This window comes from Artibeus jamaicensis, unplaced genomic scaffold (genome assembly GCF_021234435.1).
Source record: "Artibeus jamaicensis isolate MK-2021 breed Jamaican fruit bat unplaced genomic scaffold, CSHL_Jam_final scaffold_847, whole genome shotgun sequence".
Lineage (NCBI taxonomy): Eukaryota > Metazoa > Chordata > Mammalia > Chiroptera > Phyllostomidae > Artibeus > Artibeus jamaicensis.
In genome coordinates, this window is record NW_026522057.1 from 30,713,629 (window position 1) to 30,730,979 (window position 17,351).

The window sequence follows — 17,351 nt, forward strand, 5'->3', positions numbered from 1 at the left end:
CTTCTGTGCCCCCTCCCTCCTTATAAACACCTCTGCCACACTGAGAGCGGGGATGGTCCTCTCTGCAGGTCAGCCCCTGTCTCCAGAGGACTGGCTTTTTGTAGCCACAGGCACCTGGACCTGCATTTCCATTACAACAAAGCAAGAAAAAGAAATAGAAGGAGTAGAGATTGGAAAGAAAGGAGAAACGATTCTTTGTGGACAACGTGGCCCTGTGTATAAAAGTCCTCAGAACTGTACTAAAACACTGTGTGAACTACGAAATTTATGTAGCAGGGCCATGGGACAGAAGGTCAATATTTTTAAACACAGGGACAGGAATCGGCAATTTAGAAAAGCGAGCACACCGTGTGAAAAACCGTGAAACGCTCGGAGGCGAACGCTCGGAGGCGAACGCTCGGGCCAACGGCCCCGCAGGACCGCACACGGGGGGGGGGGGGCGCGGCGCACACCCTCCGGAAGCTGGGGGCCCGGTTCTGGTAAAACGCCATTATCCCCACATCCGTCTGCAGAACCAGCGTGGTCCCGACCAAAATTCCAGCAGGCTTGTTTGTAGAAACTGACAAGGTGATTTTTTTAATAGTTTTTAAAGACTTAATTCGTTTATTTTTAAAGAGAGAGGAAGGGAGGGAGAAAGAGGAGAGGAGAGACATCTGCTGGTTGCCTCTCGCACACCCTCAGCCGGGGACCCGGCCCCGAAACCCAGGCACCTGCCCTGACGGGAGTCGAGCCTGAGACCTTTCGCTTTGCGGAACGACGCCCAACCCACTGATCCCCACCATTCAAGGCAAGACGGTTTTTCTAAATTTACATGAAATAGAAGGACTGGTTATGGCCCAACTTCATTCTGAAGAAGGAGAGCGAAATGGGAGGACTTCCACCGGGGGACTTAGAGCGTCGAGGACACACCGACCAGGCCTAAACTCAGAGAAAACACAGTGACTGTCAGGGCGCAGCCCCTAAACCCCAGCTGCCCTGCCTCGTATGGGGGCTTCTGCCCCTCTCGTCACCCACACAGCTGCAGCCGCTCCACGCGGGGACCAAGCTCCCCGCCACGGGCTTACCCCACTCCCGACAGCCTGGTCCCCCAGCACCCCCCCGACCCACGGTGCCTGTCCATCACCAGGACCCCTGGACCTGTGGTGCTGCCCCCGAGATGGGTGACCACCCTGGCTTCACAGATGCGGGTGTGTCCTGGCTGCAGGGCATCAGCGGTAGGTAGTTCGGGGACTTCAGGTGAGGTCACTGGGAGGTGACTTGCAAACAGACCTGGGACCTCCCCCCAGGCACAGGCAGGGACACGCACACCCCAGCCAGGAGGCCAGGGCGGCCCGAGGACGTGAAAAGGGACAGAGAGGCTCAGCCTGTGATGGGGGGGGGGGGGACATCACAAACCAGCTTCCACTTTCTGACTGATTCACCTTTGTGTGTTGTGGGGGTTTTATAGCAGCATATTTTACTTTTATAAGAAAAGGGCTAATCCAGAAATGCATTAATATTCTCTGCTGGTAAAGGCTGAGCCACGGGGCCAGCCCCAGGGGACCCCATGATTTCCCCAGAAGGCACTTCAGCCGTTCCTGTCTGATGCAAGCCCTGTCCCCACTTCCTCTCCGGGTCCCCTGTGTCCTGCTGCTCCCCCCTCAGCCCTGGGCCGCCTCTCAGAAATGAGTCAGGCCCAGCTCCTGCGCCCAGGGCCCCCTGCTGGACCAGTACCCCCTTGCTCCCAGCAACCGGACCCACAGCGCCCGAGTGCCCACGCGTGGGCGTGCCACAGGCGACGTCTACAGACCGTGGGTGGCGTGCACCTGAAGCCAGGGTGAGGCCGCGCCACCTGACACCAGCTGGTGCACCTGGAGGACACCGCGGGGAGTGAAATCAGCCAGACAGGAGGGGGCGGGCCCTGTGGGACGCTCTCCCAGGAGGCCCCTGGAGGGGCAGGTCCACGGAGACAGGACCGACTGGGGCGGGGGGCGGGTGGAGAATGCGGGGCCAGTGTCAGTGGGGCCGGGGTTTCAGTTGGGGAAGACGAGGAAGTTCCGGGAAGGGCTGCGCGGCCGCTGGAGTGGGCTCGGGGCCGCACTCAGGCAGTTAAGGTGGTCCGTCCGCTACGTGGGTTGTATCACAATTTTTAAAAAAGATTTTACTGCTCTGGCTGGTGTAGCTCAGTGGATTGAGCACGGGGCTGTGAACCAAAAGATTGCGGTTCAATTCCCAGTCAGGGCACGTGCCTGGGTTGCAGGCCAGTTCCCAGCAGGGAACACAGGAGAGGCAACCGCACATTGGTATTTCTCTCCCTCTCTCCTTCCCTTCTAAAGATATAGATAGTAGATAGATAGATAGAGAAAGATTTTACTTATTTTTAGAGAGGGGAAGGTAGAGAGAAACATCAGTTGCCTCTCTTGTGCCCCCTACTGGGGGCCTGGCTCGCAACCTGCCTGTGCCCTGGCCTGGAATCCAACCAGTGACCTTTTGCCTTAGGGGACGGCACCCAACCCACAGAGTCACACCAGTCAAGGCAAGTTTTACTCACTCTGTTTAACAGACAGCTGGGGGTGGCGGGACCCTTGTGGTGATGGGACACTTGCTGTCTTGGGCAGGGGCCGGGCCAGGGCCCCTGGGAAGCTGCAGAAGGGCGCCCAGGGCCTTTCTGGGCTGTTTCTTACAGGGACCTATGAACTGTCTCAGGAGAAAACAAAAGCTCAACTGGAAATGACAGGAGGAGCACCGGGAACTGGCGTTTCGCACGTGGCTGCAAGGTGGCGGCCCGCCAGAGCGCCAGGCCTGCCGGGTAAAGGCGGTTCGGGCCACACCAAAAGGCAAGGGGTCCCTCGGGCCACCCACAGGCCCCCTGGGGCTCAGGACGGCTGTGAGTGTGGCCAACGCCGAACCGAAAACTTACTTAGAACACCACCAGACTGTTCTGTGATTATGTGGCGTGGTGTATTAAACGTGTGGCCCAAGACGGCCCTTCTTCTTGCAGTGCGGCCTAGAGCAGCCGAAAGGCCGGCGCCCCTGGGACTTTATGAGCAGCAGTTCGAGTGCTGGACTCGCCGTCAGACTCGGGAGGCGCCGCAGGCCCTGGGAGCCCTCCCCCCAGGACGGAGAAGATGCTGCGTGCCCTCCGCCACCCTGTCCTGAGTAGGGCGGTGGCTGCCACCCGGGCCTCCCTCCGCCCACGCCGCTCCTGCCCCACGCAGCCATCCCGGGGGGAGCCTCCCCCCTCTGCCCTCGCTGGCCTGGCCGGGAGATGCCAAGCTGACCAGGTAACGAGATCCCTAAGTGTGACGGGGGGCTCGGAGGGGCACCACTAATGAGGGTGGCCCCGAACCCCAGGAACAGCAGCGGCACTAACAAGGTGGGCCACAGGCTGCTGGGGTCACCGCCCTCCGAACTGTCCCTGTCTCTGGTCTGACTCTGTGCTTCCCCAGAAGGTAACTTCCCGGCAGGGTCTCAGCATTTCCGCAGCTGCTTTCCCGACTGTAGCCACCCACACCTGGGCATTCCCCCCACCCGGGCCCATGTGGCTGGGACGGGCCTGAGGTGGCCCCTGCTGGCCACCAGGGGGCAGCAAACCCAAGACCCTGTGCTCTCCTCTCTCCGGGCCTGTGTGTGGCCTGCACAAGGTCAGGGAGGGGTGGGGTTTGGGGGTCCCTTTACAATTGGGCCCCCCCCCCCGGGGCCCCAGACAGAAGCAGGTTGCTCCCTCGCCAGTCCTGGTTTAGTGAGGCACGCTGCTGGGCTCCAGACCAAGGGGCCTCTCAATCTGAGGCCTCATCGAAAAAATGCTTGTCTGGGGGAGTCTACTGGGGTGAGATTTGGGGGACCAGGAAGAGCAGTGTGGGGGAGCCACTCCTTGCTCTGTTCAGTCCACACTGAGCAGTCCCAGCAGGGGCTAGGAGGGGCCACAGAGGCCCTGGCCTGACCCCACTGCCCAGGGGCACCAGCCCAGCCCTGCCTCTGTGCGTCCTTGGCGCATCCCTGAGGCTGCGGTTCCTCCGCTGTGAACCGAGGACCCCAGAGCCCAGGGCAGGGCTGGCCGCCATGGAGGCCCCCCTGGTGGCCTGTCTTGGCCCTCCTGAGGGCTTCCCTGTCGTTGGGGACCAGGAGACTGGGCCGTGACCAGAAAAGAGGGCCGGGGTCCAGACCTTGTCATAGGGCCCCATTTGTACCCTGGGCAGGGACCCTGAATCTCAGAGGTGGCAGCCAGCCGTGGGGGTGGGGGGCGGGGGCTGTGGGCAGTGGCGGAGACGCCGACCAGCACCTTCATCCCAGCCCCACGGGGGTCCCGCTCTGAGGCCCACACAGCTCGTGCCCCCCACACATCCATCCCTGATGGATCCGCCTATATCACCCTGGGCGCCACTGAGGCCCCGCAGCCCCCCCGGGGTCCAGCACTCGGCCATGTCTGTCAGAAGCTCAGCGTCCCCCTGCCCTTTCCTAGCCTGGCAGGGGCAAGACCCCGCTGTGGGCCTGGCCGCTCGCTCTGCTCGGGGGGCCGCCTCAACCATCAACAGCCTTTGTAACTCACAAAACCCTTGCCCCCGGGACCCCTCCTTCAAGGTGAAGATGTGGGGGCGACACCTGTCCACAGGCTGGACTTCTGGGCCTTGGCCCTGAGCTGGGCGTGAAATGGGGGGCAAACAAAGTCCCTAAGGCAGGAGGTCCAGGGTCCAGGCCCGGCAAGGTCGCCACCAGGGCTGCCACCCAAGTCCCGGTGGGTGGGGGCCGGGGGCTTGCTACTGTGTGGCAGCAGAAGGTGGTCTTCAGGCAGCTGGGCCCGGGTCTCCATCACCACTGGGTGTGCAGGGAGAGCTCCGCCTTCCGGAAGTCCCTCTGAGGTGCTCTGGTGGGGGGTCGTCGGTGGTCAGGGCTGCAGAGACAGAGAGGAGCGGGTAGGGGGGCTTCACCAGGCAGCCGAGAGCCGAGGGCCGAGGGTGGAGAGCGACCCCCGAGGGACACCCACGCCCACCACCCGCCTGGCCTGGCGCAGTGCTCACCCGGAAGAGTGCCACCTCCATCTCCACAATGTCCTGTTCCCAGCTCAGAGCTGGGCTGGCACCCTGAGAACTCCCAAGACGGGAGGAGGAGCAGAGACGTGGCGGGGGCATCCGCCCAGACCCAGCCCGGACCCCCACCTGCAACCTGCGTGGCTGCTGCCGCTGCTGCTGCTTCGATCCGTCTCTACTCAGGGGTTGGTGGGGGGATGAACCTGGGACCAAGCTGGGCGCCCGGCCCGAGAGCGCAGCCCGGAGGGTGGCCAGGGAGCGTGGGGTAGTGGCCGGGCCTTTATGCAGCCCCAGGCGGTGGGGCCGGGGGAGCGGGCGCTTTCCCACGCACAGCAGCCAATCTGCGGCCCGGGCTGGACAAAGAGCGGCCCCCTGGCAGGCGCCGCGGGGCTGGGATGAAGATGCGCCCGCGCCCCCGGCAGGTGGGGGGCCGGGGACGAGTGGGGTCATCGGCTGGAATGTGCCCTGCCCCTGAGTTCTGCTCTCAGACCCCCCCCAGTGCAGAGGCGGGAGGAAACAGCCGTTCCTGCCCCCAGGCATCCAGTTCCTCTAGGCCGGGGGTGTCTGGCTCCTTTTCACTGGGGGTCCCGTCAGCCTCGTGGTGGCCTTCAAAGGGCTGAGTGTGACTGTAGGACTGTGTAAATGTAACCACTCCTCAACCAGGGGCAAGGAGCTCGGCGCTGCCACGGGGTAGAAACAAGGTGCCAGGCCGGATAAAACAAGGTGGAGGGCCTTGCATTTGCCACCTGTGCTCTGGGCACAGGACGCCCGTCCCCACTGGGCCACCCCTGGTCCCCCCATGGGCCTCTCGAGGTCCTCACACTGACCGGTGCTCCCCCCGACCCAGGGAGCTCTCCCAGCCAGGCAGTGGCCCGGCCTGGCTGCCCTCCCTTGGTGGCAGAAGAGGCTGCAGGGTCAGGCCAGGATGCGGAGACCCGATGGAAACACATCATCAGGGAGGAGCGTTTACCACCGGGGCTGCAGAGAGGGGCCCACGCCCTGTGGGCCAGGGTCGCCGCCCCTCATCATCCCCCACCCTCCTCCCGGCTAGCTGAAAAGCCAGGCCTCCACCTCCAGGAAGCCCCCCTGACCTCCTCCTCCCTTCCCCAGATTGGTCTTTGTATGGCATGTCGTCATCGCAAGTGCCCTGGGCAGTCACTCCTGGGGCGGGGTGCCGACACCCTGCCCGGCTCCCTGTTTTAGGCACTTTTAGGACCCGGCGATTTTGGACCCAGGGGCTCCGCCACCAGCAGCCCAGGGCACAGGCTCTCCTGCCGCCCAGTGTGACCGGATGGGCCGCTGGGGCTGCGAGCCATGGAAGTGAAGTGGGGGAGTGAGCAGAGCAGGGCCAGGCTCGGGAGCAAGAACGCGACCCCCCCACCCCCGCCCCCGTGCCAGGACGTGTAGCAGGGAGGAGGGAGGTGGGGCAGAGAGAATGAGGAGGGGCCCCCCAGGCCCTTCCCCTGGGCACCCAGGACGGGCGAGGGACCCAGAACGACACCAGCCTCGGGCCAACAGGGAGAAGGCCGGTGGCTGGCCCCGGCCACTGCCCGAGACTGCTCCTGAGTGCCCAGCCCTGGGGCCTCCCGGGCCTGCAGGGGTCCCTGGGTAGGGGCCGCCCCCATGGACGCACGCCTTGCTTGGGGGTGGCCAGGTAGGGCGCGCTGGGCCCCTGCTCCCCACCAGCCGCCCTGCCCTGAATGGCTGGGAGCCTTTTGTGGGCGAGCAGCTGGCCGCCCTTTATGTGGGGCTGTGGGAAAGTCTCCGAGCAGCCTCTCGCAGCCTCTCAAAAGCCGGATTATCTCACCCTGGCCGGCAGGACACCCTCTCAAGGACATCCCCTCGGTGGGGCGGGGGCGGGGGCGCCTCTGCAGAGGCCCTGTCCGCCAAGCCCTGGGCCAGGAAGGGTCCCCAGAGCCGAGAGACCCCCATCACCGGGCCCCCAACCCCCAGGGTCCAGCTGCCTAGACTCAGAGCTGCCCCCGGGGCAAGTGGGGTCTTCGGGGGGGCCCCTGCCCACGTCACCCCTCCCGTCTGCCCCTCCTGGTTGTCGGGCCCCTGGCCCTTCAGGGGATGGTCAGCGGACAGGCTTGCTTGGGGCCCACAGCCTACGCCCCCCCAAGCAACTCACAGGGCTGCGCCGACCCCAGCCAGGTCCAGGGCTGAGGCCAGACTTGGGGTGCTGGGTGGGGGGGACCACACACCCACTCAGCACCTGCTGTGAACAGCTGGGCGGGGCCTCTTCCTAGACCTGCTCAGAATTTTGAGAGGTAAGCGGGGCCCCAGCCGGCCCCCCCCCCACAGGCGAGCAGGGGGCAGGCCCACACCGAGCTGCTTGCTGGGGCCACAGGGCCTCTGAGGCACTTTGGCCCCAGGGGTCCATCCGCCCCTGCGGCATGGGCTGCTTCCCAGGAACAGGGGGCAGGTGGAGCCGAAGACCAGCAGCGCCCCGGTGGGACCTGCTGGCGTGCGTGGTGTCGCTGCGGCGGCCTGAGTGCCCGGCCTGCAGTCACTCCCTGGTCCTTGGCACATGCCCGGGATGGACCGACATGAGCCTCCTTCCACAGATGTAGAAACTGAGGCCGGGAGAGCCCAGCCGTTGAGTGGAGGCGCCTGAATTCAAACCCTGAGCCCAGAGTCCTACCCACGAGGCCAGGCTGCCTCCAGAGGGTCTCTGGTGGGCACCCAGGGGCTGCAATCCAAAGCTGGTGAGGGGCAGGGGATGGCAGCGGGGGGAGAGGAGGTGGGCATTCCCCTTTGGCCCCTCGTCAGGGCAGGGCTGGCAGGGGACAGGAGGGCGCTTCGGGGCCAGATGTGGGCCCCTCAGCGTTGTCGGGGAGCTGCTGTGGCGTCCAGTCCCCACCCCCCCAGGCCCCCTGGGGAGCCCCGCCCCGCTGGGAGGGCTGGTCCCCAGATGGCCTCTGGGCCCCAGCTCCATGCGAAGACAGGAGGCCCCTGGAAGGCGTCTGTTCGGATGAATGTCTTGGGGGGGGCGGGGAAGGTGTGGGAAGCCGCCCTGAGAGGCCCAAGTTCCGCTCTGGGCTGGGTGGGGGGCAGGGCTTCCCGCACTGCCCGGGGAGAGCCCCACACCCCTGGGCCTCTCCGTGTGGCATCGGACTGACAGAGCCCATGGGGCCAGGGAGACCACCGAGCGTCCCTCCCCACTGAACACTCAGAGAAACACAGGCCAAGGGGGTGCCCACACAGCCGTGCTCACTCTCCCACCGGGGTGGGTGGGGGCTGCCCTAGTGTGGGGTGTGGGCAGCGGTGGGACCTGAAGAGAGCTGGGGGCGCCCTTCGGCCAGCACAGGTGGGCAGGCCCCACCCCCCGAGGCCAGGACTGGGGGGCCAAGCCTGGGGGGGTCTCGGACACTCTGTATCTGCACCATGGGTCAGAGGAGGGACTTCCAAAGCCAGCACCCAGAGATGCCAGGCCCCTCTGCCCCAACCCAGCTCCCCAGATCTTCCATCCACCGGTGGGCGGCCCCGCCCTGGGGACCCCTCTCCTGCTCCCACATCCCAGCGGCTGCCAATCGCCCCCCCAGCCCTCTGGCCCCCGGCTGCTGTCCCACATTGTCGCCCCTCAAGAAAACAGGGTGCGCCCACCGCATGATGGTTTGGGGAGCTGCCAATGACCTGAGCAGACAGCGAGGGATCAGCCAGGCCAACCCCTCAACAACCAGACGGGAAACCGAAGCCTAGGGCCGGCCTGCGGTTTGGTGGAGGAAGGAAGGGACCCCCCCAGACTAGGCTCCCCCCCCCCGCCCCGCCCCCCCGCGAGCAGGAGGGGCAGGCCGGCACAAGTGAACTCCGAGGGGGAGGGGCGCCGGGTGATTTCAGGACCAGGCCGTCCTTCCCAGGTGCGGAAACTCGGCTGGCTCTGGGGGCACAGACCGGGAGGGGTGTGGGGAAGGGGAGACCCCTGGGCCTGGAAGAAGCACAGGTGGCCAGCTTGGGGTTCAATGACCACCCTTCTGGGGGAGGGGCCGCTGCCCCATCTGTCCTCACCCCAGAGCGCAGCCTGGGCTCAGCCCCCGCAGGCAGCTCGGCCTTGGGCGCTGGCGGGCCTGTTTGCTCACCGGCTCCTGAGCAGGGCTCCCCCGGCAGCCCCAGTCCAGAAGGGTGGGTGGGCAAGGCCCCCCGGGGGGGGGGGTAGGGCGGCAGTTAACTCAGCTGGCGGAGCGCGCCCCCCCACGGCTGCAGTGGGGAAGCGTTTTCTGGAAAGGGCCCGACCGTAGATATTTTAGGATATTTGAGGATCGCAGGCCCCCACGTCCACCCTGAGTGCCCGTGTCCGAGGCCGCTAATCCCGCAAACCCAGTAGGCGGGCACTGGCTTGTCCCCGGTTTACTAATAAGGAAACTGAGGCACGGAGAGGCCACCCAGTGGGGAGACTGGGGGGGCGCCCCGAGGCGGGGCTGCGGGCGCTTGCAGGCGGTTCCCACGCTAGGCGCAGGGGGGCCGCGGAAGCGTGCCTGGGCCCCGCGGCGTTAGTGCCGGGCGCTGCCTCTGAATGAACGAGGGCGGCCGCGGGGGGCGCGGAGAGGGGGGCGCCTCCCAAAAGACCATCTGGCTCCGCGTTATAATGGAGCGATGAAGGGCTTGTCTGCCCTCAGAGGTTGGGAACGAGCTGCTCTCTGACACCTCGAGGTTTTTAACCAGCTCCGCAGGCGACCCGGCCCTGCCCCGGGCCGCTCGGGTGGGGTGGGGGTGGGGCGGAGGGGCGCAGCCGCGTGGCCGCCAGAGAAACCGAGGCTCCGGGGCAGGGCCCGTCCTGCCCCGGGTCTGTGCCCAGCTCCTCTGGAGTCCGGGGCGCTGCCCGTTGGGGATGCGGGGCCTGCTCGGATCCACAAAAGGCGAGTTTCCAAGTCTGGCCTGGAGCTCCGCGGGAGCCGGTGGGGGCGTTGAGGGAGGAATGTGGCCCATGGGTCACCCCACTTTGGGGGGCACGAGGCTCCCGGGTTGTGGGAGCACAGCCCCCTCTCCGGGCCCTTGTGAGCAGGGGATGAGGCCGCCCTTCCAGGCGGCAACCACCCAAGGGCAGCCTCTGGGGGAGGGGCCCGGCCCCCAGAATCCCAGAATCAGACCAGCCAGCCAGCAGGAGTGTGGGCCGGTCCCTGTCTGAGGCCCGCCCCAGCCAGCCTGGAAAACGGGGCGCCTGCACCCCGGCTGGCGGCTCCTTCAAGGCACTCACAGCCCTTCCTGAGCAGGGCTCCCCAAAGCAGGAGAGGCTGGGGTGCAGACAGGGGGTGTGTGGAGACCCCTGCCTCCTGACTCAGTCCACTGGCCACATTTCCTTCGCAGTGGGGGTCCCGTCTGGGTGGGACCGAACAGGCCAGGCGGGGGACTCTGCTCTCTTCTCAGCAATGACACAGCTCCTCTTCAGCCCCCCTCTGTCACCTCCAGCCACCTGGAGCCAGTCCCTCCAGAAGGTGACCTTGGCAGAAAAAGCCCATCTTCCATGGGTAAACTGAGGCACAGAAAGGCTCGGCATGTGTTTAGCAGAAAGGAAAGACGGGGCCCACCCCCAAGGGCCTGCCCCCCCCTCCCTGTGGGGAGTTTGCTCAGAGGGGAAACTCCAAGGGTCCGGCTGCGTCCCATCCCTGCCCCCCACCCCGTGCCAGGGTGGGACAGAGCAGATCCCATGCCGCCCAGCCCAACACAGGGAGGCGCCTGCATGCATTGGTGGTGGCCCCAGACAGCGTCCCTGGGAATTAGAGGGGGGTCTGGGAACCCCCCACCTGAGATGGGTGAGAAGAGGCCGGGGGAGATGGTCGTAGGGTCCGCAGCCCGGAAAATGAAGAGCAGCTGAACACGAGAGGCTGACTCCTAGTTCTGGGCCTCAGGGCGCCAGAGGGGAAACTGAGGCAGGTGTTAACTGGGTGGGTGGAGAGGAGTGTGCAGGAGGCAAGACAGCCCCACCTCCCACCCTGAGTTCAGGCCCCCACTTCCTCTGACCTTGGGGAGGGGGCTGGAGGGACCCCCCCACCGGTCTGGCTGACTCTGTGGCCTGGGGCCTGCCCCCCCAAAGCCTCCGCGTCCTCCTCTGTGCGGTGGACAGAGTAGGTGGACAGAGTGACGGGGGCAGCCCCTGCCCCCAGGGAGGCAGACAGTGTCCTGCCTGGAGAAGCCCAGCCCCAGGCGCCCCACCTGCCACACCCTCACAGAGAGGGCACTCTGGAAGTGCAGACTGGCCTGGGGCCCGGGTGTGCCCGGGGCTGTCAGGGGCAGGGAACAGCAAATACTGCCACTCCGGAGTAGTTCGTCCCCGAGTCCAGGCTGGTGTGCGTGCCTCATGCCTAACAAATGCTCACGAAAGTCCACTCGGCCTCATCGTCTCCTTCATCCTCATCACCGTGCCAGCTGCCTGACTTCACACTGCCCTGGGCAAGTCGCCTCACCTCTGTGGCCCTCTGGTCCTTGTCTGTCCCATGGGCACAGGGACACTCCCCCTGCAGGGTCACTCCGAGAAGTCAGACTGCAGTCCTCCGCCTGGTCTGAGTACCTGCTCAAACACCGGGACCCTTACCCCAGCCAGCCGCCGGCCGATCCGAGGACAGACCCAGACCCCTCACCCCAGGCGGCCCGGCGGCCCTCCCCGCTCTCCCTCCCGGAGCCAGGCCACCAGGCGCCCTGGCTGGCTGGTGTGGACATGGACTAGCCTCGCCCCTTCACCTCCCTGCAGGCTGGGCGCGGGCTCAGAGGCCACAGTGGGCAGCCCGGCTGGTGGAGGGGCAGCCCGGGGCCCTGCCAGGAGCCCCTGGAGGCCTGGAGGGGAAAGCACTGTATTCGGATGGCCCCAGCAAGGGCCATGGCGCCTGTCCCTGTGCCTCACACCCTAGGGTGGCCCCAGACTTGGGGTGGCGTGCCACTGTGGGTGGTCCCTGTCCCATCTTCCCCAGGAGGCCAGCCTGGCCCCAGACCCTCCCCACCCTGCCCACTCCCCACAGCCTGTGCTGGAAACTCCTTTGCAAGCAGAAGCAGCCAAATGGGGGGCAGCCAGTGAGTGCCTCCAAGGACCCTGCTGCGGGCACTTTTCCAGAGGATCTCGTCCCGGGCCTGGGGTAGACCTGGGCAGAGGCGGGCTGGGCATAGCTGTGCCCCCTCAGACCAGTCCTGCCAGCTGGGTCCTGGGAAGTCACCGTGCCAACAGCAGCCAGAGGCTGGGGGCGCCTGGCTGGGTGGGAGGTGTGTGCCATTACACACACTACCACTGTCACGCAGCCGTCACCACCCCCTCCAGAATCTTCCATCCCCCCGAACCGCACCCCCGGCCCCACGACACGCTCTCCACCCCACCCCCGCCCCACCGTCCGCTCTGTGTCTGTGGGTCCGAGTCCTCCAGGGACGTCCCGAGAGTGGAGTCACGCGTAATCTCTGTCCTTCCGTGTCTGGTAGGTGTCACGCGGCGTGACGTCCTCCGGGTCCGTCCACATTGTAACGCGTGTCACGGCTACTTCCTTCTAAGGCTGAGCGATGTTCCCCGGGTGGCTGGACCACCTCGCTTGTGTCCGGCCTCCACGGACACTGGGCTGTTGTCACGCTCTTGGCAATTGTGAACAGTGCTGCTGTGCGCGCGGGGGCACACCCATCGCTTCACCCCTGCTTTCAGCTGCTCAGGGGACGTGTCCAGCAGTGGGACGGCTGGGTCCCGTGGTCACTCCATGTTTAATTTTTTTAAAGATTTGATTTATCTATTTTTAAAGAAGGGAAAGGAAGGAGAAAGAGAGAAACATCACTGTGTGGTTGGCTCTCACACGCCCCCTGCTGGGGACCTGGCCCGAAACCCAGACATGCGCCCTGAATGGGAATCGAACTGGCAACCCTGTGCTTCGCAGGCCAGCGCTCAGTCTGCCGCACGACCCCAGCCAGGGCCACGTGTAATGTTTGAGGGGCCTCAGCACCACGTCCACAGGAGCCACGCCACGTGCAAACCCCAAGCCCCGCTTGGGCACATGAAACAAACACTGGGCTTTGCAGCCGGCCTGGGTGGGGAGGTGTCGGGGGGTGTTGTGCAGAGGTGGGCCCTGGCCCTGGACATTCTAGCACAGTGATGCCCCCATGGCTGTTTCTAGAGGCACATTCACTCTGGACACCCCACTCCACCCGGCCGGACACTCGGGCCTCCTAGGCTGGGGGTGGGCAGGACAAGCGCCCCTGGTCCTCAGAGCCTCGGCTGAAGGGAGGACCCCTCCCCAGCTGCCAGGGGCAGCCAGGCAGAGGATCTGGTCCCCCCAACGTTCCGGGTGCTTGTGTGCAAAGTCTGTCGGCCTGGAGCAGCCCTTCAGCCCTCCCTGCCTCCCCCTCCCCCGCTTCCCCTCCCCCGCTGCACAGCCCCTCACCTTGGACGGCGTGAGCCAGGAGCCCCGCGACTTTCCCACACTTCAGCCCCATTCACAGTGTTAAACGGCCCACAAAGGCCAGGCGTGTGCCTCGGAGGCCCGAGCTGCCATCTGGCCTGCACTCAGGGCGGGAGCCAGTGGGCAGGGACTTAACGCGGTTCATTTCGAGTTTCCCACAGCCGCAAATCGGATCAAAGCTGCTGGGGGGGGGGGGGGTTAGAGGAGGGAGGGAGAAGGCAGCCCCCAGGCCCACCCTCGCCTCGGGCGACCACCCTGGCCATGGCGGGTGGGTGAGCACTTGGGGCCCAGTGGGGGCTGGGTCGAGACTCCTGGCACTTGTCTCCTTTGGGTCAGGAGGGAGCTGGCTTGGAAGAGGAGCTGGGGAAGGACACGGCCCCAGCCAACCGCCCTCCCCGAGGCTGAGGATCGGGGTGGGTGGGGGTGGAAGGCCCCACCCAGGTGTTGCCCTGGGCACCCACCGCCTGCAGCCGGGCCGTCTGGCCACATATGGGCTCCGGCTGCTTTTGGTTGGTGGGGGCTGTGGCCAGGGGCCCTTGCTTCTTCGTCCCCTCAGCCCTTGACTGAGCACCTCCTGGGTGCTGGGCCCCCACTGGCAGGGTGTGGGCCACAGGGACACAGCCAGCAAAGTCATCCTTCCCCCACCCTTGCCCACCCCCAGGGACACATCTAACACAGGACCCCCTTTGGCTGCAAACACGGCTCCCTCATCATCACTGCATTCCCACCGCAGCCAGCCCACATCGACCGGGCAGGCCACCGTGGGCGCCTAGGGTTGAGCCTACAGCCTCACACAAGTGAGGTCACACAAGTGACCAGGGCCACAAGTCTGCAGGAGGGTCCCCTCTCAGTGCTTGGCACCACCTGCCTCCCGACACATGCCCAGGAACTGTGTCCCCTGCAGGAGAGGTGTGGGTGGGGGAGGAAAGGGCGGACCAGGTCCCCAGAGGGTGAATAGAGGCTGCCCTTCCTCCTCCTCCACAGCCATCTGAAGGTCCCACCCTGGGAACTGCCCCCCAACTCATCCCAATGGGGGACCAGATGGCCTGCAGGGCCGTGCTGTGCCGTCTGCACGCCCAGCCTGCCCTGGCTGTCCCGACACCATCCTGCCTGCTTCCCGGATGGGCCCTTCACTGGGCAACCAAAGGCTCCTTGTGCACAGTGGGGGTGGACTTGTGCTCACAGCTGTGGGTTGCTGCCAAGGCCCCGGGGTGGGGGGCCCGCTTGCGCCCTTGTTAAGGCTCCGAGGCCCCAGCCGCACTCAGGCGGGCTGCCAGCCAGGGAACCGAACTCCCGGACGTCAAGTCTGGCGACAGTGCCCTGCTGCCAGTCGCCACTCCCGTGCTGAGGCCCCCCCTGCCCCTTGGCCCTGCCTGCGTCCACCGTGCCCCTTGGCAGTGCCCAGCCTCAGCTCCTCCCCTCCCCCAGTATCCACAGGACAACTGGGCTCCGGGCTGTAGAACGAGAGGATGGTGGAGGGGAGCCGCCGGCAGGCCCTCCCCTGTGGGCCCAGGGTGGGGCTGGTGGCCCAAAGCAGCCACGGACCCTCAGCTGGCCAGGCACCAGAGTTACCAACTTTCCCATTGGGTCCCTGGGGGGCCCATGGGAGCTGGCACAGCACCCCAGAGGGCTCCGGGCCTGCCCTGCTCCGACCCCACATCTGCCTCCCGACACCCCGCCCTCGAAATGTCCAAGGAAAACAAACCCTAGGAGCGCCCACCCGGTGGGACACCGGTGAGCAGCGACTGAGAACCAGTGCTCTGCGGACTGGGGTCAGGCCCCCTGCAGGGGGGGCTGGTTGGCGGCACCCAGACGCCTCCGCCTGAGGAGCTGCTCCCTGGGGCCCAGCGCCCCACAGGACTGCCTGGGGGCCTGTCTCTGCGCAGCTCCCCAAGTCCGGCGGGCAGAGTGGGGGGGCGGGGGCACGACCACCCACATTCTAGCTTTGGAGAAGTCGTGCGTCCCAGGCAACATCCTGGGAACTTGCCACAGAGGCCAGAAGCTGTGACCCTGAGAGTGTGAGCCCCTTGTCCACCTGTGCGCAGGGGGCTGGAGGCACCCGTGCACAAGGGTGGCCTCGCCTGGTCCCCCTCCCTGGGGCGACGGCAGGTCCCTGTGAGGGACGGTGCCCGGTGCCCTGGAAACCTCGAGTTCGCTCATCCTAAAACTCTTCCCTCATCTGTGCTAGTGGCTCCTGCCAGCCAGCAGCAGAGGGGGTGGAGGGGAGAGAGGAGGGGAGGGGAGGGGTCGCTCCTTCCTGCCCCCACCCCGCGCCCCCCTCCCCGTCTCCGCGGCCTGGGAAAAGGCAGCATATTGAGGCGCGGGGCTCCCGGCGTCAGGCCCGGGATGCTAATGAGGACGAGCGTGTTCCCACAGCCCGGACATTGTGCCGCGCGGCCCACCTGCTCCTCGGGGAGCGCCCATTGTGCCCGCGCCAATTCACAGGCAATTTAGCGTGCGCTAATGGGCCGGCGCCTTTGTGCAGCCCGCGCCCCCATTGGCCGCCGAGTGTGGGAACGGCCGCGGCGCCCGGGCCCCAGGCGCCAGCCCGCCGCCCGCGCCTATATAAGGGCCGGTCCGCGCCGCTCGGACGCGCCCGGCCGCCCGCCGCTCCCCGCTCGCCGACCGCCTCTCTCCGCTCAGGCATGGCCCCCAGCACCGTGGCTGTGGAGCTACTCAGCCCCAAAGAGAAAAACCGAGTAAGTGCGCACCCCGCCGCCCGCCGCCCCCGCGCCCCCCGCGCCCCCCGCGCCGCCCTCCGGCCCCGCTCCTGACGCCCCTGCCTCAGCAGCTGCGGAAGCCCGTGGTGGAGAAGATGCGCCGCGACCGCATCAACAGCAGCATCGAGCAGCTGAAGCTGCTGCTGGAGCAGGAGTTCGCGCGGCACCAGCCCAATTCCAAGCTGGAGAAGGCCGACATCCTGGAGATGGCTGTCAGCTACCTGAAGCACAGCAAAGGTGAGCCCTCCCGCCCGCCCCGGGCCGCGCCCCGCCCGCCCGGTCCGCGCGCCCCGCCGCGCTCACTGCCGCCGGTCTCCCCACAGCCTTCGCCGCCGCCGGCCCCAAGAACCTGCACCAGGACTACAGCGAGGGCTACTCGTGGTGCCTGCAGGAGGCCGTGCAGTTCCTGACGCTGCACGCGGCCGGCGACACGCAGATGAAGCTCCTCTATCACTTCCAGCGACCGCCAGCCGCGCCCGGCGCCCCCACCAAGGAGCCCAAGGCGCCGGCGCCCAGCCCAGCCAAGGCCAGCGCCGTCGCACACCAGCCCTCCTGCGGCCTCTGGCGGCCCTGGTGACCCGGCGGGAGGTGCGGACTGCAGCCCCGGGACCAGAGGGGCGATTTGGACGGCCCCTTCTCTCCAAGGCTCGCTCCAGGCTGGCGGGCCAGCGGTAGGGTCATTCTCAAAGAATGTGCGTGCAGAAGCCTCGTCTGTCCGGACAGTCGGGGCCCGCCTTCTGCCAAGTGTCCGACCCCATGGGGTTGTTCCATGTTTGCATTTCAGCAAGTGACTTCTGGGAAGTCCCCGCCGCCCGGGGTTCTATGACATTCGTAGGCGCCAGGGGCACCGCGCCCCTGCTGGTAGAGGACTTTCTTCAGGGCCCGTTGCCGCTAGGCCCGCGGGCCTGGGGCGCGGGCGTGCCCGCCGGGGCACATTTGCCTTTTGTGAAGGCGGAACTCAGGGCGCATCCTCATAGGAAAGAGCGTCAGCCGGGATGGGGCGCGGAGGGACCTGGCAGAGCCGCCGTGTGGGCTCGGCTGTCTGGTCAGAGCACACGGCGGGCTGTGGGGAAGGGCGGGGGTCTCCGCCATGATCCTGAAAGGGTTCCTCTGGGGGTGGGTGCGCACGGGCCTGACTGTGTACTCAGAATCTGAACTTGGTCACGTGGGAACCACGGGGCTGCTCTGCAGACTTCCAATAAAATCTGACTCGTCAGTCCTCTGCCGTCCGTCTTTTGTGCCTCACAGGTGGTCTCGGCGGCCAC

At 66.3% G+C, this 17,351-nt stretch overlaps 1 protein-coding gene across 2 annotated transcripts; it reads left to right on the forward strand.

Moving 5' to 3' along the window:
* Positions 1 to 475: 475 nt before the first annotated feature.
* HES5 (hes family bHLH transcription factor 5) lies at positions 476 to 17,154 on the forward strand. 2 transcript variants are annotated; one of them, XM_037147007.2, is made up of 3 exons: positions 476 to 3,263; positions 16,158 to 16,323; positions 16,410 to 17,154. In XM_037147007.2, the coding sequence occupies exons 1-3, from the start codon at positions 3,108 to 3,110 to the stop codon at positions 16,661 to 16,663; spliced, it is 576 nt and encodes a 191-aa protein (XP_037002902.2). In that variant the 5' UTR covers positions 476 to 3,107; the 3' UTR covers positions 16,664 to 17,154. The 2 variants fall into 2 exon arrangements, with proteins under 2 accessions (XP_037002902.2, XP_037002903.2); XM_037147008.2 differs by lacking the exon at positions 476 to 3,263 and adding an exon at positions 15,976 to 16,065.
* The last annotated feature ends 197 nt before the right edge of the window (positions 17,155 to 17,351 follow it).

Bases quoted from the DNA above. Each gene is read 5' to 3' on its own strand.
- HES5 (XM_037147007.2), top strand. From the start codon at position 3,108: ATGCTGCGTGCCCTCCGCCACCCTGTCCTGAGTAGGGCGGTGGCTGCC. The intron at 3,264-16,157 runs GTAACGAGATCC...CTGCCTCAGCAG, and splicing joins GGAGATGCCAAGCTGACCAG to CTGCGGAAGCCCGTGGTGGA. The intron at 16,324-16,409 runs GTGAGCCCTCCC...GTCTCCCCACAG, and splicing joins CTACCTGAAGCACAGCAAAG to CCTTCGCCGCCGCCGGCCCC.